The sequence below is a fragment of the Monodelphis domestica genome, chromosome 1 (assembly GCF_027887165.1).
Source record: "Monodelphis domestica isolate mMonDom1 chromosome 1, mMonDom1.pri, whole genome shotgun sequence".
NCBI classification, from domain to species: Eukaryota; Metazoa; Chordata; class Mammalia; order Didelphimorphia; family Didelphidae; genus Monodelphis; species Monodelphis domestica.
Window position 1 is genome coordinate 274,396,295 of NC_077227.1, and position 24,060 is coordinate 274,420,354.

Genomic DNA, 24,060 nt, shown 5'->3' on the forward strand with positions numbered 1-24,060 from the left:
TGCCTGACCGGTCAGAATCAAGAAATGAAGCTTGATTGTCAAGTGTTCTGCTTTGGTAAAGTAATAGAAGAAATCCAAAGTCAGGTTTGTAAATCAAGTGATGTTTTTCTTTCTATAGCTTGTCATGAAACAGACTGGTGAATGTGACCAAGAAATAGAAAAGTTGAAGTACCTCTTAAAGAATTATTCAACTGAATTATCTCCTGAAAACTTTTCTCCAGACCAAGCCACCACTTTGCCTCATGTACAGGTGAGTTTCATTTCTTCTTTGAGTACCCATTATAGGTGACAGGTAATGTGAGGTGCTATTTTATTTCCTTTGTAGTTAGTCCTTTTAACTATTGTGTATTTGCTACACTTATTTCCTGCCCATTCCCATTTTCTGAAGTGACTCATAACTACTTGAGCTAAACAATCCTAAATTCCCCAAATTCCTAAAACAAAAAGAGAACAATAGCCCCCAGTGCTTAAGGTATGAGGAAGCAGGAAATGTGCTATAGCAAAATATATTGGACAAATCAGACTGTCCACTTCAGGCCTGATCTGCCTTGAGATGTCCAGTTTAGCCCTTTTCATTCCTTCCAATAGGACAGGAATAGACATGTAAGACAGCTACAACCTAGAAAGGTCTCCAGGTGTCTACTTTCATCTAGGTCTACATTTGTAAGACTGGCCCCAAAATATGGTAGCTGAGGAATTTATTTCAGGTGAGATACCTAGGGGACTACAATTAAAAAAGAAGATTCTCATCATAATAAATATTTTTATGATGAAAAGGTCTAAATCACAAAGCTCTTCACATGTGAAAGTAGGTAGCCCATCAAAGAATGCTTTCCTTGACCTAGTTGTGCTTAATTACTTCTGTTAAATGATTCTATAAATGTGCTTTCTTTGTCCCTTACTCATGTTACCAATCATTCCCTCCAATAAAAAACTTGACTATGTGCTGGGTGCACTGTTTGCTGAGAACTGAGCCCTTACTATTAGTACTGTCTTTGCCCTATTATCAATTTGCAATTAGCAGTGGCAGCAGTAGTAATAAGACCATAAAAATAAACATTGAATAGTATTATTTCAGAAATGAAAGGTATCTCAGTAATCATGTCATGAAACCTGGTCATTTCCCAAGTGGGGAAAAAAAAAACTTCTGAACAAGTAAATGAGTTACCTAAGGTTAGGACCTTTTTTTGGCCAGCCAAGAGACTCTGGATAAAGTGCTGGGCTTGAAGTCAAGAAGACTCTTGTTTCTTAGTTTAAATCCAGACACTTACCAACTCTCTGACCCTGAGCAAGTCACTTATTCCTCTTTGCCTCGGTTTCCTTATCTGTCAACTGAGCTGGAGAAAGAAATGGCAGGTCACTCCAATAACTTTGCCAAAAAGCAAAACAAACTACAAATGCAGTCAGGAAGAGTTAAACATGACTGAAAATGACTGAACCACAAAGGGACATATTTGGAACTAAAATCCAAGAGTCTTGATTTCTGAACTCAGGATTATTCCTCTTTTACCTTTATAAAATGTATGTGTATATGTGTTTTGTAAAGGATCTTTATATTTGACTCTCATAGCAATATCTATGAAGTGTATAGGTCAGGTATCAGTATTTCCATTTTGTAGTTAGTCCTAGATGCAGTACCAGAGTCATAGATTTGGATAGATCTTTATAGATCATCAAAGTCTAACCCCCTCTTTTTCACAATGAAGAAACTAAGACTCAGAGAGGTTAAGTGCCTTGTCTGTGATTGCACAGAGAGTAAGTTTCAAAAGCAGAGTTTGAACTCAGGTCCCCAAATCCAAAACCTGTTCTCTTTCCACCTAACCACACCCACTCCAATAGTCTTTAACTTCTGCACAATACTTCCTATTCTTTATTCCAAACATCCTAAATACTGCTCCCTGAAAAGCCCCCAACAATAGAAGATCCTTCTTAGATTCTCAAACCACCCATCTAAACTAAGCATATAAAAGATCTTGGAAGATAGAAAGTAAGGGGGGGAGGAGCTGGAATAGAAGGAGTGATTTAATCTTGATACATTTAATTATTGTACTACATTGAAAGTATCTATGTTTATTTGCAAAGTGATGCTTAAACTACCATTCTCAGGTCCCATGTGGATCTTTCAATGTCTGAATCTTTATTTCAGTATTTTAATTTCTATTATTAAGTAGGCAACAAGGTGGCACAGCAGATAGAGCTGTGCCTGAAGTCAGGAATTGGATCCAGGCTGATCTCAGAAATGTATTAACTACGTAACTCTGGGCAAGTCATTTAACCCCTATCTTCCTCAGTTTCTTCAACTCTAAAATGAGAATAATAATAGCACCTACCTCCTGGGATTGTTGTGAGGATCAAATGAGAGAACATTTATAAAGTACAGCAAATAGAACAGAGCAGGCACTTAATAAATGCTCATTTCCTCCCTACCTTCTCTCCTTCCTACTTCCAGAATCATACAATTATGAACACAAAGTCAAGAGAGGCTAGACCTTGTCTTTGTTTCATCTTTATGATTAAGAACAGGTTTTTAATAATGGTCTTCTAAATAATACTTTTAATGAATTTCTGGTAAAAGTAATCAAAGTAATTTCAAATGCCACATGACATTCCTCCAAAAAGATTTTCTATCTCCCCCTTAATAAATCTTCTTCATAACATTTCTTCCCCTTTCTCTCTTTTTCCTCCTGTCTTTCTATTGAGTGAAATAGATTTTTGAATCCAAACATATCTGGGTATGTGTAGTCTTCTTTCTTTTGGCCAGTTCAGGTGAGAATGATGTTCAATGGTCAACCACTCTGCCTACCCACTTCTCCTTGTTTATATGGATATCTACTTGTGCACTCTGATTATGTAGAATAGTCTCCAAGTACCTTCTTTTCCTTTCTCCTCTAGTGTTTTCTCCATCTTTTCCAATTCTTTTTTTTTAGATCAACACATAAAAGAATCCCTCTGGGCATTATTAGACAAATTAGATTTCCTCTATGACCCCTAATAATGATAGGGTTCAGAGGGGACACATTTATCATCTCCCCATATTTGAATGCAAGCAATTATTTATCATTGTTTAGTTCTTTATCATTGTTTGTTCTCTTTTACCTCTTTAGGCTTCTCTTCACTTTTGTATTGGAATTTCAAATATTCACAGGTTTGGAAGTACTCTATTTAAGATACATTTATTCCCCTATAGGTTATACTCAGTTTTCTAGGCAAGTTATTCTTGGCTACAGGCCCATATCCTTTGCATTCTGGAATATTGTATTCCAAATTCTCTGCTGCTTTATACTAGTGGTTGCTAAATCGTGTGTGATTTTGACTATGGCTCATTGGTACTTGAATTCTTTCTTTCCGGCTGTTTGCAGTATTTTTTCTTTGACCTGGAAGCTTTGGGTTTTGGATATAATATTCCTGAGAAAATTCATTTTGGGGTTTATTTCAAAAAGAAACTTGTAGATTCTTTCTATTTCCACTTTGCCCTCTGATTCTAAGAGATCTGGACAGTTTTCTTTTCAAGATTTGTTGAAATAGATGCCTGGGCTCTTTTCGATTATGATATTCAAAAAATCCAATGACTTTTAATTTTTTCTCCTTTATGTTTTGTCCAGTTAAGTTTTTGCTGTGAGATTATTCATTATAGGTAATGTGTAATATATTACTCATATTTTTGCTTTGAGATACATATATTTATAATAAAGCATATTACATATAATTATATTTTATTATTTATATGTTTATACTTTAAGTTTTTCAAGCTGTTGACACTGATTTTAATTTCCTTTTTAATTCTTTCATCCATAGTTCTTAATTCTTTTCCAATTTTCCTTCAAACATTCTCATTCCAGTCTTAAAAATATTTTTAGCTCTTTTCTTTAAATTTTTACTCCGTCTCTTCCAGGAATTTTTAAAGTTCAGTTTTTGTTCAAGCTTTGTTTTTCTCTGAGGCTAATGCTTTCTCTGAGGCTAATGCTCTGAGGTAAATGCTTTAGTCATTCTCTTCTATTTTAACGTCTTAAATCCCACCACCAGGATTGCTTGCTTTGATAGGGTTTGTTTTGTGGGGACTTTTTTGCCCATTCTTTCAAACAACTTCCTAACTTTGGGCTTGATGTCAATACTGGGTTCTGCCCTACCTCTGGAGGGAAGGTCTGGGTTAATCCTGTTACTTCTTTTTGGGGTTATTGAATGTGGTATTATTCTCAGATTTCAGAGACAGGCTGAGGACTTGCAAGCTTTCAGTTGCTTCCCCCATGGGGGATCTGATCCAGGGGAAAGTCTGATTGCTACCCCATACCTTTCCCCCACCCCTAGTCTAAGTTCTACAAGTTTCTGATCTGACTTTGAGTCTGTGCAAGAATAGACTGACTACTCCTACACTCCACCCCAGCTAGATGGAAATCTCCATTCATCCAATATGGCAGAATTATAGGCTCCACTTTGGTCTGGGTTTCTTGCCCTGCCTATTCCTCAGCAGACTAGGATAGATGCTGAAAGTGCAACTCCACTCTGAGCTTGGGGATATATACCACTGTTGGCTTTTGAGCTTAGTCCTTTCTAGGTATACCACCCAGGGCGTTCCTATCTGAGAAAGACAGTGCCACTGTAAGGTCCTGCCAGTGCAGATTTCCTTCTCATTCTGTGCTGAATTTGCGACCTAGAATTGGTTTGTGAGCCACAAAGCTGTCAGTTGGTACCTGTCCCTGTTTCAGTTTCCATGGGTCTGGAGGTATCCCAGTATGGGTCTGAGACCACATTTTATTCTTGTGTACAGCCTTTCTCTGGGTACTAAAGTGCTTTACTTACCACATGCTCCTGCTCTCAACATTACCCTCAAGATCTATTGACCTATTTATCTCTCTGTGTTGAACTGGGTCAGACAAAGGGACTCACTGTGATTTTTTTTTTATTTCTCCATGAGAATTCAGTCTGGTATATTTTATAAATCCATTGGAAGGAGTTGTGGATGGGATTTGTTGTGCTTCCTTTTGCTCCGCCACCTTGGTTCTGCCCTCTTCACTTACACCTAATACAATCCCTGCTTCCTTTAATGTACAGTTCATGTGCCATTTTCTAACTGTTCCCTCTCCCCCCTCATTGTGCCTCATCCCTCAGCTCCAAATTAGTTTGTATTTATTCTGGGATTTGTATGTATTTATCTGTAACCCATGCTATTTCATCCCAGGAGTACATAAGGATTTAGGGTGGAAAGGACCTTAGAGGTCATGCAGTCCAACTTCCCATTTTATAGATGAGGAAAATGAGACCCATAGAAGTGAAGTGACTTAATGAAGGTCACACAGGTAAGAAGTGCCAGAGGTGAACTTGAATAATTCATGTCCTCTGAATCCAGAGTTCAGTTCTCTTTCCTTCATACCATATAGTAGTACTCAATATGTTTTTGCTGAATTTAATTGAATTGAAAGTCTATTTCCTTTAAGTGTTCATGAGAGTCGGTTTTTTAAAAATAAGAAAAACTTTTATCACTCTATTGCAAATATGCATAATATGTAAGTAGATTTTGAACAATGATACATATTTAACCCAGTGGAATTGCTTGCCAGCTCCGAGAGGGGAGAGGGAAAAGAGGTAGGAAAGAACATGAATCATGTAACCATGGGAAAATAGTCTAAATAAATAAACTAATTAAAAAACACTTTTTTTTTTGTTTCTTAGACTTGTGTGAGTTTACTTTCCTTTGTGTTAGGCTAAACAAAGAGAAGATCTATAAGGTCTTCCAACAGTCTTTGGGCAATTTAAAGCTTTAATAGCTTAAAATCTTAAGCACTCTGTGTTCTCCTTGTATCATAACAGAGTTCAGAACTAGTAATAGATCAGATAATTATAGCCTCTTTCCCTGGTCACCAAGATAGTGAGATAGCTTTGTGTCATAGAACTTGAAGGCTGGCTTTGGAGCCCAAGGATCTGGATTCCAATCCTGGATCTTCTACCTGTATGACCCCCAAACCTCAGTTTTCTTATATAAAATGAAAGGCTTGAACTTGATGCCCCCACAGGCCTTTCTCAGCTGAAAATCCTTAATCATACTAATTGATTCCTAATTAAATAACAGTGAAAACTGTAACTAAGAGTTTCCACTCTTGATAAAATAATGTAATCTTTTTTTTTTCCCACACAGAGAGAAATAGACAGTATAAAAGAACAGATCCTGAATTTGAATCAGAAAAAAGAAGACTTGTTGATGGGCTTGAAGACAACAGTCTTGGCTCTCCATCAGCGTTTGCAGCAAGAAAAACAAGAGTTAGAAAAGGAAACAGAGGAATCTGGATTGGCTGAGAGAGATGTTTCTGAATGGAAAGTATGTATGACCTCAGTAGCAATCACAGACCAAAAAGTATATACTATAGCAAAATTCTTTGTCCCAATGAATAGAACACTGGACTTGGAATCTAGGAATATCTAAGTTCAAATCTGGCCTCAAACACTTACTTTGTGACCTCGGTAATTCACTCAACTTCTGTCTGTCTCAGTTTCCTCAGAATCATAATAGCCTCTCAAATAAGATCTTACATGTAAAAATGCTCAGGATGGTGCCTGACATATAATATATGCCTAGTAAATGCTTGTTTCCTTCTCTTTTGTGTTAGATCCTAATGAAAATTATGAATGACTAAAACATAAGCTAAGGTCCTAGCCTTCAGGGAACTCTTGGTTTAGTAGGGAAATTATGACATGTCCATTTATGAGTCACTAAAGGGTATCCCAAAATTTAAATGTAGTTTTGAACTTTAAAAGCTTTAAAAAATGTTTTTAAAGACAACCAAAACTAGTTTTAAGCTATTAAAGCTTAAATTGAACTAAAGTTTAAAACCTACTAACACTATGAGGGATACCCTATATTTAAAAAATAATAATTTGGGGCCACATTTCACATGAAGGTTAAAAGTGCCAGGAGATAAGAAATAGGAAGAGCCATCAAATTAATTTTTTCAACTAACCTGAAATTCTTTATTTTTGCCAGTGCTCTGGAATAATATTTTTTTTTACTAAAAGGAATCACTAAGCCAGAGATTGCTTATAAACATTAAAAAAAAAAAACAGCTCTTAGGGTGTGTTAGTTCTGGACTTGCCCCAAAATTGTTTCGCATAGTTTGCTAATGAGGTGCTTGTGAAATTCCTGCACTATGCAGGCAGCAGCCACCCTTTGAAGTCCCCACCTCCTCCTCAAAGGACAGCCCTATTTCAGTCTGTGGGAAGTATGGTAAAGTACCTTCCTGACCCTGATGTTCCCAGGGTGATGAGGCAGGAAGATAGAAGAATCAACACAACTGAAGTGTATCTAGGTTTGGGCGCAAACAACATCTCAGTAATTTAGTCAAGCAAACCCAACCAAACTACAGTATGCATGCAGAGCCTAGAGAAATAGGTGTGGAATCCAGTGTGGGTGACAAAGGACTTAAGAAATCTGTGACTGGGATAAAAAGTAAGTTTCAAAAATAGCGTCACAAAAATGTGGAAAGGAGTGGTTGGGTGTGATGTTGTGAGGTAACCTGACTGGATCTGTTTTTGTACTACAACTTTCAGCTGAAAAGGAAAGGATCCATGTCTCTTCCACCATCAATTGTTGAAGAGGTAGAAGAAAGTTCGCTGAAAAGTGAAGTAAGGAAAATTTTTTTTTCTTTATTGTCAAAATTTATTTATCTGAATCTCTAAAAGAAAAAAAAATTAAGTGAAAAATTTGAAAATGAAAATAAACATGGAGAATTTTTAAAAATTAATTTTGCTCTGTTAGAAGGTTTGAAGCAATTATAATTTGGTTTTGCCTTTACCCAAAGTACAACTTAATCTACCCCAAAATATCAGAGATCTGTTGGAAACAATGCTGTTTGTGGCAGTTTAAAAGAAAATATTGAAATATCATGCAGTTTTTAAAATATGGTAATTATTGCTTCAAGTTTAATTTTTGAAACTGTTGAATTCATCTTAGTCTAAAGCAGTGCCACCTGGGACTGGAATAGCAGTGTTAAAAAGTAATACTACTAATTCTTACCAATACCATTATATCTCATGGAATAAGAATTTACAGATGTAATTTATGAAATACGTTTCAATTTCACTCATAAAAAAACCAGGATTACAATGGGTCCTTTGAAAAAAAGTAAAGAAAATGCAGTAATGAATAGTTTGTATATCTCTTATACTACTGCTAAGAGGTTTAATGCTTATTTTGTAGTCTGTTAAACTGGTCCAGGGTCATTCAAAATGGGCCTAATTCTTTAGCGTCTCTGGGAAGTTGAGACCCCTAAGTAGAAAGGAAATCAGTGTAAAAAATTGGGGAACCCCAAATTTCTATCCTCTTTCCACCAGAAAACAGATCTTTGCTGTTTTGTGAGAGGGAAGGGTGTGAGTTGGTAAATTTAGAGACAAGATAACAGCAGCCAAAAATAACAGTTGGTTCTTTAAGTCTGATATTTTTAAAAGATGCAGTTTCGGATTAAATTTTCCAATGTTTCAGATGTTTCCCCAATATTTATCCTAAGATTTTAATTGGTATACAACTGTGTGAAAAAGGAGAAAAGAAAGCAAAAAATTGGAAGATAAGGGGGAAAAAAGCCACAAAGAGAGAGCCTGATAATGTAAAGAAATCTAGTTTGAAGGAAGCGGGGTGAGGGCTTTGATGGAAAGATCTGTTCTCTTTGCTAATGTCAATTCAATAAATGCTATTCTAGAATGGAGATGAGAGAACAGAGTCAGCTTCTAGTCCTTGGTCAATACAGTGGGGAAATGAGAGAAACAAAGAAGAAGACAGAGCCTCCTCTTCCTCAGGAACACTTATACAGGTACTCATTACTTATATTGCATTTCTAGCTTTCTGTGTTTAACTTAGAAATTTTTGCTTTCCCATTTTTTTTTCTGATTTTCTGTCAGCCACTCCTATATATTTAAAATATCTACTTCACAAGCCAGTTGGGAAAGAAAAATAAGAAACCTTAGGTGAGTGCATGCTTTTTTTCTCTTAGGAAGTATAGTGAAAGTACATCAACTAAGAATTTAACATTTGAGCACTGCATACTTTTGTCCATAAGGAAATATTACTATTACTTCACATTTTTAAATTTGAGCATAAAGGAATAATTTGGATAATTAAAATGTGGTCAGCTTTTAGAAGATTTGATTTAAGAAAATTCAAACATAGAAAGCCCTATCCTACTAAAAGTATTTTCTCAAGTCATATGTGACCTAATCAGTAAACCCAATGTTCTTTTCTTCATCCTCATATTCCTTGTTGATATCTCTGTAGAATTTACATTCCTTCCTCTCTTGGGTCCCTTGATTTCCATGAAACTCTATCCTCTTGTAATTACTTTGGTGGTGAATGAATATATACGAAAACTGGAATGATACAGAGATCATTGTATGGCCCCTGTGTTAGGATGACAAGTAAATTTGTGAAAACATTCTCTATAAAAGAAAAAAAAGAAAAGGGAAATTGTACTGTTTTCCTCCTAATTATTAACTTTATAATTTCTTCTTTCTGTTTCCTCTCACTGGCTTCTCTTCCTCTTTCTGCCCTCTGGATGTAAGTGTTCTTCTAAAGGTTTTGTCTTCACTGTCTTCTATTCGTATGCTATGTTCTTGAGTTCTCATTCTTGATATCTTGTCATTCACTTTTACCTTCACCTATATCATATATAGCAAAATGAGGTAGTATAGTAAATAGGCTATTTGATTTGGAGCTGAAAAGAGCTGAATTCAACTCCTGCTTCACATCCTTACTAACCAAGTGATCCTGGGCAAGTTAATGAATCTCTTTCTCACTCTCAGTTTCCCTTATCTTTAAAATGGAAATAACCTACCTCCCAAGGTTGTGGTAAAGTACTTTTCAAAACAAAGCTGTATATCAAGCAGTTACCAAAGTTACTGATCTCAGGACCCTTTTATACTCTTATACTCTTTTTATACTCTTAAAGAGTTTTTGTCTATATGGGTTATATCTATTAATATTTATCATATCACAAATTAAAATAGACAAAAATTTTAAATTATTAGTTTATTAAAAAGTAATATTAATAAACCCAATATATGTCAGTGCATATAATATACATAATTAGTATGTAAATATATATTTATATAAAGCACTTAAGTACATTTTACATAAATAAAATTGTTTACATAAAATACATAAGCATATATTTATAAATATGTGAATAATTTTCTACAAATATATAAATATTTAAATCCACACATTTATAAGATACAAAGCATATTCCATATATAAATTTATAGACATTTATTTATGTATAATACATAATTATATCTAAATATGAATACATAGATTATAATATGCCATATACAAATAACATTTTTACAAAACAATAACTTTTCCAAAACCCAAAAAACTTAGTGAGGCATGATTTAATTATTTTCTCAAGTCTCTTTAATCTAAGACAGCTTAATTTAATTGAAGATGGCTTAATTGAAGACACCTGGATTCTCTTATCTGCTTCTGTATTCAATGTATTATGATATATTGTTTGGGTTTAAGTAGTGTGGGGAAAGTAAATCTAGCCTTATGCAGATATGTCATTGGAAAAAGGAAGAGAATTTTAATGGTCAAAGAACATATTATTATGCAATTAATTTGACCTCATAGCCCATGAAAGGGTCTCAAGGACTACGAGGAGTTCCCCCAACTGTACTTTAAGAACTGCTGCTCTCTCTTAAGAGTTAGGTATTATTATTATCAGCTCTATGCATATGAATCCAAAATATATATACGTGTGTATACACAAATGTGTGCATACACACATACATATGTATATATTCTCTATATATAATATTTCTAGAGAAAGTATTCTGACCTCTTCTTCCCCAAGTATCCCTCCCTCAAGTCTAATATATCCAAAACTGTAATCATCAGATTCTCACCCAAATTACCTCTTCTTGATTTTCTAATCTCTATTAATAGCAGCACTGTGGTTCTCATCATCCAAGTTTAAGATCTTGGAATCATTCTTTATTCTTCTAAGACATATCTAACTCATCACTAAGTCTTACTAATTCCACCTCTGTAAAGCTCTTTCCTATGTGTCACCTCCTGTTCATTTCTGCTGCTGCCCCCTTAAGACAGATCCTCCTTACTGCTTGCATGGAAGTACTGCATACAATAACCTCCTCTAACTGATCTCCTTAACTCCCAAATCTCCAAGTTAATCCATTTTACCCTACTGCCATTTCCTGAAACAGAGCTCTGATCATGTCATTCTTTTTCTTAAAATTTTTGAATAGCTCTCCATTGTCTTTTCAAGTAAAAGCCCAATTTCCATAGCCTAGGATTTAAGATATTCCACAATTTGGTCCCAACCACATAATCAAACAATTCCCCCACTATTCTATCAATTCACATGATGCTAAAATTAGACTACTCACTGACCCCACTCCCAAATCTGTGACTTCCTATCTCTATATCCTTATTCTTTTTATTCCTGCAGCTGGAAATGCCCTCCATCTTTGCCTATCAAAATCATATTTATCTGACTCGGGGTACCATGTCCTCTGTGAATCCTTTCTTTCTGTCTTAGTTGGAAGTGATATTTTTCTATTCTGCATCATTTCTCTTCAAGATTGTTTACATATCCTATTATTTCATTCTTTCAGGTAGACTGTATATTTCATTAGGGTCTCTCTCTCCCAATAGATCCTAGAGTTCTGGGAAGTCAGAAATTGTCTTGGTCATCTTTATTGTTCCAACAATGTCCAGCACAGTGCCATACACAGTAGTGCATTTATCAACTTTAGCTTAATGAATGAATGATTTACAGAAGTTCAAATTTCACTACAAGAACACAAGTGTTGGCTTAAGACAGAAATAGATATCCATAGTCAGAGTCCCCATTTATTCTTATTTACTTTCTCTGGTAGTGAATTGGGAAGAGAAAAATAAAAACAATTTGAAGAAGAATGCTTTAAAAAACATTAGGAAAAAAAGAAACAGACTTAACACACTGAATTTGATTAAATGATGCCCTCTGTTGAAGATCTGGAATTAATTCATTTAATTAAAACTTTCTGGGCTAAGCTAACTTAGCTATATATTCCCAAGATGAATTTTTGATGATGCATCCATGACTTAGCCATCCTCAGCCAAAGCATCAAACATTCATTATGAAGCACAGATGTAAAAGCAAACCCGATTAGGTTACATAAGAGATAACATGGTAGACTAGAAAGATGTGGGTTTAGGATACTTGAGTTCTAATCCCAACTCTGCTTCTGCTTGCCCATGTGACCTTGGACAATTCAATTAAGCATTTATTCAATGCCTGCCACACAAAAGGCACAGTGACACAAATGGGGAGGGGAGGAATACAGTCCCTCCCCCTTAGCTTTCTTGATAGAATTTAATACATGTGCAAATAAGTAAATACAAGACAATTTGAGGAAAGAGAAAGCAGGTCAGGCAAGGCTTTATGGAGGAGGTGATCCCCAGTGAGCCATGAAGTACTGTGAGTGACAGAGATAAGGAGGGAGTGCATTCCAGGCATGACAAGGGAATGTGAAAAGGTTTGAGGACAGGAATGCCAGGTTTAGGCAATGGCTAGTAGTTGAGTTTAGAATGTGTAATTCATGAAAAGGAGAGGGGACATTCAGCTGAAAAAAGATATGTGGGAGCCAAATTCTGGAGGGCTACAAATGCTTGGTGTAAAAGTTTGCATATTAATATAGAGGGTGTAGGAATACATTGAAAGATTCTAAGGAGTGGTATGGTCAGATCCATAATTAAAGAGGGCAACTAGATAGCACAATGGATAGAGTGCTAGGCCTAGAGTCAGGAAGACCAGAGTTCAAATCCAGTCCCAGACAATTGCTAGCTGTGTAACCTTGGGCAAGTCACTTAACCCTGTTTGCCTCAGTTTCTTCATTTGTCAAATGAACTGGAGAAGGCCATGGTTAACCACTCCAGTATCTTGCCAAGAAAACCCCAAATTATGTTTGAAATGTCAAATGTGACTGAAACAACTGAACAACAACATAATTAAAGAAAATTACTTTGGCTACTGTGTGAGAAATGAGAAAATGGTCCAGATGAGGGATGATGAGATCCTGAACTATGATGGTGGCCATATGAATCATAAGAGAGGGAACAAATGCAAAAAGTGCTATGGAGATCAAATCAAAATTTGGAAACTGATCAGATATAGGGGATGAGGGAGAAGAAACTAGTTCAAGCAATAAGCATTTATTAAGTCCTAAGTCCAGGTCCTATGCTGTGTTGTAGATACAAAAAATACTAAAGTAACCACTGTCTTCAAATAGATCATATTTAAACAAGAGAAACAACATATAAATAGTTAAGTAAAGAAAAGATAAATAATAGAGGAGATAAAAGGTAATTTATGTGGGAAAGGCAATAGCAGTAAGGGAACCTGGGAAAGACCTGCAGATGGTGGCAAGTGTTGAAGGAAGCCAGGGAAACCAAGAGCCAAAGATGAAGAAGCAGAACATTTCAGGTATGAAGGACAGCCATTACAGAAAAAGAGAGATGGGAAATAGAAAGTCATGTTTGGAAACCTACATGTAGACCAGTTTCACTCAATTATAGAATACATGGAGAAGAATAAAACATAAAACAAGGAAGATAGGAAGGGGCCAGGTAATAAAAAATATTAAATGCCAAACAAGGAAGTTTATATTTGATCCTAGATAGGGAGCCACTGGAGCTCATTGATCAGAAAAATATAGTTAGAACTAGGCTTTAGAAAAATCTCATTAGCAGCTGAGTGGAAGACAGATTGGAAAGGAAAGAAACTTGGGACAATGAGACCAATTCATATGCTACTGTAAAAGCCAAGGTGAGAGATACTGAAAGCCTGAACTCAAGAAGTAGCTGTATGTGTAGACAAAAAAAAAAGACATATACCATCATTGTTGTAAAGATAGAAATGAAGGACTTCAAAGTGAAGCTATTTAAATGAGTATTGGGTGACAAGGAGGATGATGGTGCCCTAGATAGAAACTGAGAAGTTTAGAAGAGAAGCAGCTGGGGGGTGGGGAGGAAAGTGATGGCGAGTTCTTCTTTAACCATATTGAGTTTGAAATGTCAGTGAGATATCCAGTTAGAGATATTTAGCAAGTAGTTGGCAACGGGAGCCTGGAGTTCATGAAAGAGATTAAGGATAGATATGTGGATTGAGCGGTCCTCTGTGATGGTAATTGAGCTCATGGGAACAGATGAGATTACCAAGGAAGAAAAGCAGCCAAGGAATGAAGGTTGAAGAAGAGTGCTTTTGAATATATGTGCTTAGTGGGAAGGGGAAAGATGATTACCAACAAAGAAGATAGAGGAGTGTTAGGACTTAAGAGAAGTGCTAAGAAAAGTACCAGAAGAGAGCAGTGTCACGGCAGCTAAAGAGAATATGTTGTAAGAAGGAATGGTCAAGAGTGTCCGAAATAGCAGGGAATTGATTAGGATGAGGATTATCTTAACAATTAAGAGATTGCTAATAACTTGATAAAGTAGTTTCATGAGAGTGGTGGGACAAGGAGCAGATTGCAAGGTGTTAAGGAGTAGGTGTTAAGGCATGAGAGGTAATGTTAGTCTTTCCAAGAGGTTGGCAGTAAAAGGGAAAAAAGATACAGAATAGAGGAGTCAAGCAAAGAGGTTTTATTTGCTTGTTTGTTTTTAAGGACAGAGATGATCTGAGCATGTTTGTATATAGGAAGGAAGCACCTAGATCAGGGGAAATTGAAGATGAGAAGAAGACAGAAGAATTAGAGGAGAAATCTTTTCAAGAATATGAGAGGATTAAGATTACTGGAGCACAAAAACCATTACCTCTTCCCTTACATCTAGAGCAAAATAGAAGAGTGTGATCATGTAGGCAGGTTTTGAAGAGTAGAAAAGGAGAAATGAGGGAGACAAGTCAATATCTTTGGACTTTAATTTTCTCATTTTGAAAATGGAGGGTCTCGATTTCATCATCTTTAATTTTTTTTTTATCTTTTAATTCTAAAATTCAAGGATTATGAGGGTTGTAAAACCAACTAACTCAATTAGAACTGGCACTGACCAAAGTAGAACTTTTCTCCCAAGATCTTTACTAGGTCCTCAAATAAAGATAGAAAAGCTTTTGAACTCCTTTTAGTAAGTCTAAACCTATTGAAAGCATTAAATATTATTTTTCTTGAATAACCATTCTTTCCCAAATGGATGTCAGGTTTCTGAATATCTCTTCACCCACAATGGTTGTAGAACATGTAGACACAGAAAATATGTGGTGATGGATGGCTCCATGGGGATTTTTGTATTTTTTAATCTTCTTGTTACAGGAGGTAGATGGGCGAATAAGCACATATGATGGGCATGATACACAAATGTTTGCTCTGAATCCATTGAAGAATGAGCAAGACCTAGGTTCATCTTCAACCCATATCCAGCAAGAAGTGGTGAGTTTGTTTTTGTAATGGTTTAATGACCTGAATATAAGGCACTGTGCCCAGGTGCTCTGTGATAATCTGTACAATCTGAAAACTCTTTGAACTTTTACATAGCAATCTTTTCCATATATATATGCAAGCCTGGAAGATTTTTATCATAACAGTGTTACAAATGAAGTAATTGAAATAGACAAGTGAAGTGATTTGCCATGATATTGCTAGCAGTTAGGAGATGATGTTTTTTTCTACCAAATGTTAACTTTCAAGTAATCTTCTATGTCACTGTATATAGTAATACTAAAAATGTGTTCCAAAATAGTTCTCTGTTCATGGATTACCCTCTCATTGTTTTACATATATCATTTTTTTACTCTAGATAGACTGCTAGGTGCCTCAAAGTAGGGACAATATCCTATATTTCTTTTATATTCCCAAAGAACTTTAAATAATATTGTGTATTTGTAGGGGTGTCATATTAATCATCAGACAAAAACAGTCTCACCCAAGCTTAGTCAGACTCAGTCAAGCTACAAGCATCCATTCATTCAATACATGATATGCCACAGGCACTGTGCTAGGTCCTGGGATTACAAAGACAAAAGTGCAGCAGTCCTTGGCCTCAAGGAACTTACATTCAACTAAGGCTGTGATGGTGAACCTATGACACACTTGTCAGCACTGACATGTGTAGCCATTTTCAATGACGTGCAGCCACATGTGGGCTCAGCACACCTCGCAACCCAGGAGCCGGCTGGGGAGCTGCGCACCCGCAGCCATGATCGTGGCCATGCCCCGGCCCACACCTGCTCCACACCAGGTGATTGGGGTGCATGGGCCTCCTGTGGGGGCAGGGAGGAGGAGCTCACCCTCAAAGGAGTGCATGCTGGCAGGCAGGCTAACTGGTGGCAGCTGCTGCTCTTACAGCACCCCTGAGCAAGTCAACTGGAGAGGGGGGGAAGGGGCCAGGCCAAGTGGATGGAAAACTGGATGGGGCTCTGGCCCACGTGCAAGGGAGGAGTGCCTGGAACCCATTACCAGACACTTTTAGCACCCTGAAAAATATAGCAATGACTTTTACTCACAATTTTTCCCTCTACATACTTTTGTTAGACCTTATTCTCAGCATTAATCAAAACCAACAAAACAAACAGATTGACAGATGAAGTTAATAGTGCTTGCTTGGGCTTGAAGTGTTCACAATGCCAACCTTCAATTGAAGATTTAGCCAATGAAATTCAGCAACAAAAAAAGTCACTAATAGACAGGTTAGTTAAAGAATTCCCCCTCCACCTCATCTATCTTAGTTCACAGCACCCCATACAATTTAAATAATATCAAGACCAACAAAAGAAACTGATGACAGATGAACAAAGAAGCCACGAAGCAAATAAATTAAATAATTAGTTTTTGGTTTATTAAATAAAGTTATATGTTACAATTATACATTTTTGTTATTTAAACTATAAATAGTGTGAAATTATGTTTTTTTTTTCTCTAAGTGACACACCACTCAAGTTATGCTTGGTTTTGTGGTGAATTTTGACACACCAAGTTCAAAGGGTTGCCCATCACTGAACTATGGATAAAGCTTTGTTGGTTTAGTTAGAACAATTTACTTAGGTAGTACTAGCAATCGTGAAAGAAGCTATAAATCAGTAGATTGGTCTTACCTTTCCTAGTGGCAATATTTCGAATGATTTGGTTTACAAGGTTTACAAGATTAAGGTCAAAAGTTGGGAAAGAGTGCAAAGCCTGGAGTCAGGAAGACTCATCTTCATGTGTTCAAAACTGCATCAGACACTTAGCTGAGTGACCCTGGGCGAACCACTTAACACTATTTACCTCAGTTTCCTTATCTATAAAATGAGCCAGAGAAGGAAATGGCAAATAACTCTAGTATCTTCATCAAGAAAACCCCAAGTGGGATCAGGAAGGATTGGTTATGAATAAAAATGACTGAACAACAAAAATGTTGGGAGAAGGAATATCAGAGGGAATGTCTGTGACTAGCCTGGTTGTCCGGGTGGATGCCTAAAAGAGATAAAGTAGAATCTGACAATATCATACAGTATCAGGAGCTACTCAGAAGAAAGACTGAGGTGAAGTAATACTCATTTGTCATACATCCACAAAGTTTCATGTCAATCTATTGAGAGCTATGACAATATTTTATATCAAGAGTTTTCAACCAATGACATGAGTTACCAAGTAGCATCTGAGGCAAGTATTGGAGAAATTTTACCATTATATATATATATATATATATATATATATATATATATTACTCATAACTCTCTCTTTCTCCTCCTTATGCTCTTCTCTCTCATGTTGCATTCATATTTGATCATTTTATTCCTCTCCCTTTGTTCCTGCTCTACTACCTTTGCTTTAGGTCAGCCTGTGGCCTATGTGGGCATTGTTTATTTCCTCGAGTAGAGTTCCACCCTTCCTTAGTTATTAACTTTAGGTCTGCAATTTTCTTTCTTGCATGAATAAATTACTTACAATGTTTAACCAAGGGAAAAAACCCAAAACAGACATAACCTCATTGATGACTCATCCAAAATATCAGTCTTCACATTAATTCAGGAGAGTTTTGTCCATATGGATTTTTTTCTGTGATGGGTGAAAACAGATGGAGTAATATATGGATATTTTCTCCTGAAAGAATAATTGTTACACTGAAAATATCTGAGAACTATGGCTCTGTATGATCATGGTGACCAACTATAGCTGAAAGAAATGGTTAAATATGAATCATTCCATGTCAATATTTTAGATGGTTAGAGTCACAGATCCTTACACCTGGAAGGGCCATCAGTTATCCTGTTATCTTACACATGAAATAACTGAAATCTGTAAAGCAGAGTTCACTTGAACTGCTACTTGGTGACAAAGACACGACCAGAGTTTCCAGTCTTTAGATTCCTTCCTAAATTTGTTATTTCTACCATACTACCCTGGAAACCCAGCCTGTCTGCATGTCTCCTTAATTACTTAGCAGCCTTTTAGCCACTTCACCTTTCAGTTTGCACATTCTTTTAAGGGTATGAAAGGAAAATTTTTATAGTTCAGGCATTTTTGAATTGTGTCCAACTCTTTATAAACCCATTTGGGGTTTTCTTGGCAAAAATACTCGAGTGGCTTGCTATTTCCTTCTCTGGCTCATTTTATAGAAGAAACTGAGGCAGTCATGGTTAAGTGACTTGCCCAGGTTTATCCAGGTAGTAAATCTGAGGCCAGATAAATATGAATCTTCCTGACTCCAGGACCAGCACTCTTATTTTCTGCTCCATGTTGCTGCCCATTAAAAGGAAAAAAAGAGAAATAAAACCATTCCTGCCTGCTACTTAGTAGAAGCTTTAAAAAAGGGTGGGGGGAGGTTGGGGGTTAGGTTATTGACAAAATGAGAATTTTCCTTCTTTTCTATGGATTTCTGTGACCCATATTGTTATTGAAAATGAGTATACAATTATAATAGAATGTGAAGACCAAGATATTAATGAAGTTGTTCATTATTTTAGACCTTTACTTTCCATCTTGAAATAAATACTGTGACAATACACTGAGCCACCCAGTTGCCCCCTGAAATTCATTTTAACTCTCTAAGATTTATGTTACTATTCAAATATACATATACATACACACACACACACACACACACACACACACATTGTGACACTGTGCCCCCTGCCTGCCTAGAAAGAGTTACGAATAACCCCAAAATTGTGGGAAATGAAAGGATGGTGGTATCCTCAACAAAAATGGGAAATTTTGGATGAGGGATGGGCTTTTTTGAAGAAAAGTTCATTTGTTCTATAAATTACTAACAGTATTATGAACCTGCAATTCAGGAGAGACATTAGGTATGGGTGAATATATTTGGGAATCATATACATGGTGATAATTAAACTCATGGGAGCAGATGATGTCATCAAGGGAAGGAATACAGAGATAAGAGGCGGACACCTATGCTTACTAAGCAGGAAATGAATATTTTATCCAGGGATACATAAGAGTGAATGGTCAAAAAGATAAGAAGGTTACCAGAAGTGAGTGATTTTATAGATACCCAAGGAAGAAACAATATCTTGAAGAAGGAGGTGATTAATGGTGTCATGGGCATCAAAAATATCTAGTAGGAAAAGACTATCCATCAGACTTAGCAGTTCAGGGACTATATCTTTTGAAAGAATAATTTCAGTAGAATGACTGGGTCAGAAGATGAATTGTAAAGGATGATAGGTTGCTAGGAGGAAATACCAGAGTAGATGGGATGGATAAGGAAGTAGTCAGCAGACCTTTGTGCACTTTTTTCAGAGATAGAAGACAAGCAGTATGAAATATTGCACATACTGTCAGTTATGGTCGATATTGCGCTGGATTGATATATAGGGGAGAAATCTAGCTAGAAATGAAGATGTATAAAAATAAAAAATGTCAAAAATAATTTTTAAAAGAAAAAAAGCAAATAGTGGGAACAAATGACTAGGATTTTGGCAGTAGGAGGGAAAATAGGATGAGGCAGGGTTGAGTGAAGGTATTTTAAGGATAGAAAAGACATAAACATGTTTATAGGCAGCAGAGAGTTAGTGAATAGAGAGATATAAGAGATAGTGGAGAGAAAGAGGGAAAGATAAAGGGACAAATGTGTCTGACAGATACAGGAAAGCATGACGAGTAAAGAGGTGGGTCAGTTTTTCCTCAGATAGTTGCTAAGAAAGAGAGAATGGGAAGAGGTCAAGTAGTGGGATTTTAAGGTATGCACTAGTGATGAAGAGGGGAAAAATAACTATTTTTCTGTGAAATAAGTGGTGATAATTTCAGCAGAAAAGGGAGAATAACATAGGGCAGAGGTACCAAACATGCTGCCTGAATGCCTTAAAAATGTATTAAAATGAAATATTTAACAAAACAAAAATACAAGAAAATATAGATAACATTTTAAAACTAAGTCAATATGCACAGTCTGTAGGAATCCTTACATATAAAATTAATGATTCCCCTTTCTGTGTTTGGACACCACTGGTATAAGGAGTTTGAAGAGTCAAGAGAAAGTAAAACCCCAGAGTTCTCAAACTCATATTGTCAAGTATCTTTGATATCAGTGGTTGCCAAGCAAGATCTGTGCTCGGGAAAGAAAGAACAAGAAGGTGACCAGAAACTCAAACTCACTTAAGCAAGCCCATGTTTTAACTGTCATGTATTAGAGTTGAGGATTGCCATTGTGGCTATGTGAGGAATGTAGAGAATTTCCCTTGCAAAACGACCAAGGGAGATCTGGCACCAAAGTACCACACTCAAAAGGAGAAAGAAATGTTTCTGCTTGATTCTTCCTCTAGCCCAGTAGGTGGATAGTTGTTCTTCCAATCGTCATTCATACAAATCTGATACAACCTGTAAGGGTTAAAAATTAATGGTTGGACTAAATATATAAGAGCGTGGTCATCAAAATTAATATATCTCAAGTCAGAATGACTTTTTAGGGTAGTTTAATTACAAAAGGAGAAAGAGTGAAAGTAAGGAAATAAAAGAGAGTAGATAATTAGTAGATGATTTGTCACCCACTATCGCACACATAGGTCACAGACCTCCCCATACTTAAGGATAAGTGGGATGTATAAGATTCTGGTGATTAAATCTAAAAATGGGGAGGGGGGAGAGTTAATTCCATCTTCACAAACCCCAGTCACAAGGACCAAAGAATTACTTATATGATACATGTCCTTTAGAAAAGGTCCTAAGTACATGATCTTCTTGAGGTAATCAGAACACTTTTCCAGCTCTATGAGAGAGTGAAGCTTGATAGTCAATTAAAGAAGAATAAAAAGATTCAGCAATGAGGGCTTGATTGAGATCAAATAAAATCAGCTTGTATTGGATCCATTCTCATGATTGCATAACTTTCTCAGGGGCATCATTCCAGTAGAATGAGAGGGAGTGAATGGTGAAGGTAGCATAAGTTTGGATTTTAGCATACTGTGAGTGACAGTAGGACAAGGTACAAGGTATTCCTGGGTATGAGAGTGTATATTTGAAGTAGCTGACCATAGGTTTAAGACTATGCAGAGCTGATGGAATAAGAATAGAGAAGGGTGGAGGAATTGGCCATAACCATGAGGAAGGAGAATAGATTTTGTAAGAGTGAACCAAAACAAGAAATAGTAGGTAGGTGTCATTATGATCAGAGAGTAATTTCAGAGTTCAACATAATGGAGACAGCAGACTTATGAGTAAGATCTAAGAGTGACCATATCTATTACTGGATGAGATGGAGTGAAGATACAGTTTACAAAAATCGAGTAGGTCTAAAGCTGAGAGGCTAGGATGTTTTAGGGAAGATCTCACATATAACCACCGGGTTTGGAGTAGAAAGAATTATCAGCCAAATACCAAATTTCTTAAGAAAGGAAGGAGAGTTAACTGCAGGTCTATAATTGTGACAAGGATATGTATGGGTCAAGTGATATAAATGGATAGACTATGTTTTGAAAGAGTGAGAGTAGTAAAGGAATGGTCTCTAGGTGACACTAAGGTACTAGAAGTATTTTCAAGTATATCAGAGAAATGTCACCCAGTACAAAATGATCAGGAATGAATCACACTCAGGATATTCCTACACATGGAAAAACCATTCTGCTTTTAGTCTCCAAGTTCCTCTATTGCTTTTGGCTTCCTTAATTTAAGGATCTCTGGGTGTCTGATGGATGTGAGTCCCCCTTTAGTAGACCATCTACTCCCTTAAACTCCTTAAAACTTGATATTTCATGTAACAGCAGATGATAAATGCGGTTATTGAATCTCTGTGGGCTAGATTGAAATCACGTTTGGTAATGGCACTATAGTTTCCTGCCAAGATGTCAGGGAATGAGAAAATATACAATAAATGATACAGCCATTTTTCTCCCAATTGCTTAAATGGTGTATTAATACACAAATCAAGTATCATGATATTTATATAGGCAGGTTTAGACAAACTATTAAAATTATGTGGAAAAGTTGCCTTTTTGTTCATTTAGTTCCTATTACATTCTATGATTAAAATAATGAAAATGTGGTTTCTCTTTTGAGGCAGGTAGATGGGGTCAACCTTTCATTTGACTTGTTCCTATATTTAATTTTATCATACTGAGTGGTAAATTGTTCCAAGGATATATTTGTGTATTTTCTTTCTCATGATAACATTGTATCCTTAATATCATTAACTAATTAGATCAAACCCCCATCAAGTCCATTAAATATAAACTTAGTATAATATATATAATATAATAAATTATTAAATATAAATAGTAATTATTCAGGTACATTATTAATAAAATAAGTGATAACATAAACATAGTAAGTATTTATTGAGGCTATGAATAAGATCACAGAGTGATCTCCAACCTTCACACGAACAGTAAATGACTTCATGTTTGGAAACAGTCCCCAACTATTCATTTTCTCTGAGGGTACCTGTAAAGAGTCTTCTCAAAAGTCTTGTTTACAGAGGCAGCAAGGTATCACAGTGGATACAGCACCAGGCCTGGAGTTTGGAGGACCTGGGTTCAAATTTGACCTCAGAATGTCCTACCTGGGTGATCCTAGATAAGACACTTAACCCCAAATGCTAGCCCTTATTATTCTTTTGCCTTGAAATCAATAATTAGTATCAATTCTAAGAGAGAAGATAAGGTTGTTTGTTTGTTTTAGTTTGTCAAATAAAGGTGACAACAGTTTCATCAGAATGGAAGATTTTTCCATATTTTTTTCTGTTTTTTTCCATATTCTTTGCAGACATGACAGGAAAAGAGTTTCTTCATAAGAGTGTCTTTATAAGACACAAGTTTTACAAAAAACAACACACACACAAAACATAGATCCCTAACACAATAGGCAGGAACATTTTGTCACATGATGTTTTTCAACTATAATTCTTCTGCCAACTCAAACTGCCTTCTCCACAACATTGTGCTTGACTGGTAAATCTATAGGAACAGTGTCTATGTAGTCTCTTTGGAAGAGCTGTGTGAAACATGTTTTCATTTTAAAACAATGTTTCTTAACCTTTTTTATACTCTGGATCCTTTGGGCAGTTGATGTAGGCTATAGACCAGAGTTTTTAGCATACTATAGCCCAAGGGTCAAATCTTGCGAGATAGCTTTCTTTCTATAGCCTGTGGAGCTAGAATGGCTTTTTACATTAAAAAAAAATGTTTTTTAATGTAAAAAACATTCTTAGTTCCTGGGTTATACAAAAGCAGACTGCCACCTGGGGTGGTGTGGGAGAGTTTGCAGACTCCAAAATCCTCAGAATGTTTTTTAAATTAGTAAAATCATAGGATAACAAAGAAAACCACTTCTATCAGAATCATTATCAAAATATTATAAAGAATCAAGTTCCAGACCCCAATTTAACTCCTAATCTAAAAAAATATAGACTCCCTCACAATTAAGATGAGTCAGTATTATAGCAGAAAACTACATATCTTAGGTAATTTTATTATTTTAAAGCAAACATTTAATATAATTATTAAAGCACTTTCCATTGGTAACTGAAACAACTTTTTCCCATGGGTAATTCATGCAGTAATTTCTGTGTGGAAATGTTACATACACTTCTTCTCTTTAATATAACTATCAATTTAGCTGAGGAAGGAAGAGGAGAGATGGAACATCAGGTTCTCCATA

At 36.1% G+C, this 24,060-nt stretch overlaps 1 protein-coding gene and 1 non-coding gene across 9 annotated transcripts in view; both read left to right on the forward strand.

Moving 5' to 3' along the window:
- Positions 1–24,060, forward strand: part of SYNE2 (spectrin repeat containing nuclear envelope protein 2) — a 416,774-nt gene that overhangs the window by 248,298 nt on the left and 144,416 nt on the right. For 7 of the 8 annotated variants that reach the window (XM_056810866.1, XM_056810871.1, XM_056810867.1 and 4 more), the window contains 5 exons: positions 119–250; positions 6,131–6,310; positions 7,537–7,611; positions 8,682–8,792; positions 15,283–15,399. In XM_056810866.1, the coding sequence (XP_056666844.1) occupies positions 119–250; positions 6,131–6,310; positions 7,537–7,611; positions 8,682–8,792; positions 15,283–15,399 (615 nt within the window). Of the gene's footprint in view, positions 1–118; positions 251–6,130; positions 6,311–7,132; positions 7,436–7,536; positions 7,612–8,681; positions 8,793–15,282; positions 15,400–24,060 lie in introns of those variants that run through there. The other variant, XM_056810873.1, reaches the window with a different exon arrangement.
- LOC130456695 (U6 spliceosomal RNA) lies at positions 9,313–9,421 on the forward strand. The gene has a single exon (XR_008915744.1). It is a non-coding gene; the product is annotated as a U6 spliceosomal RNA (small nuclear RNA).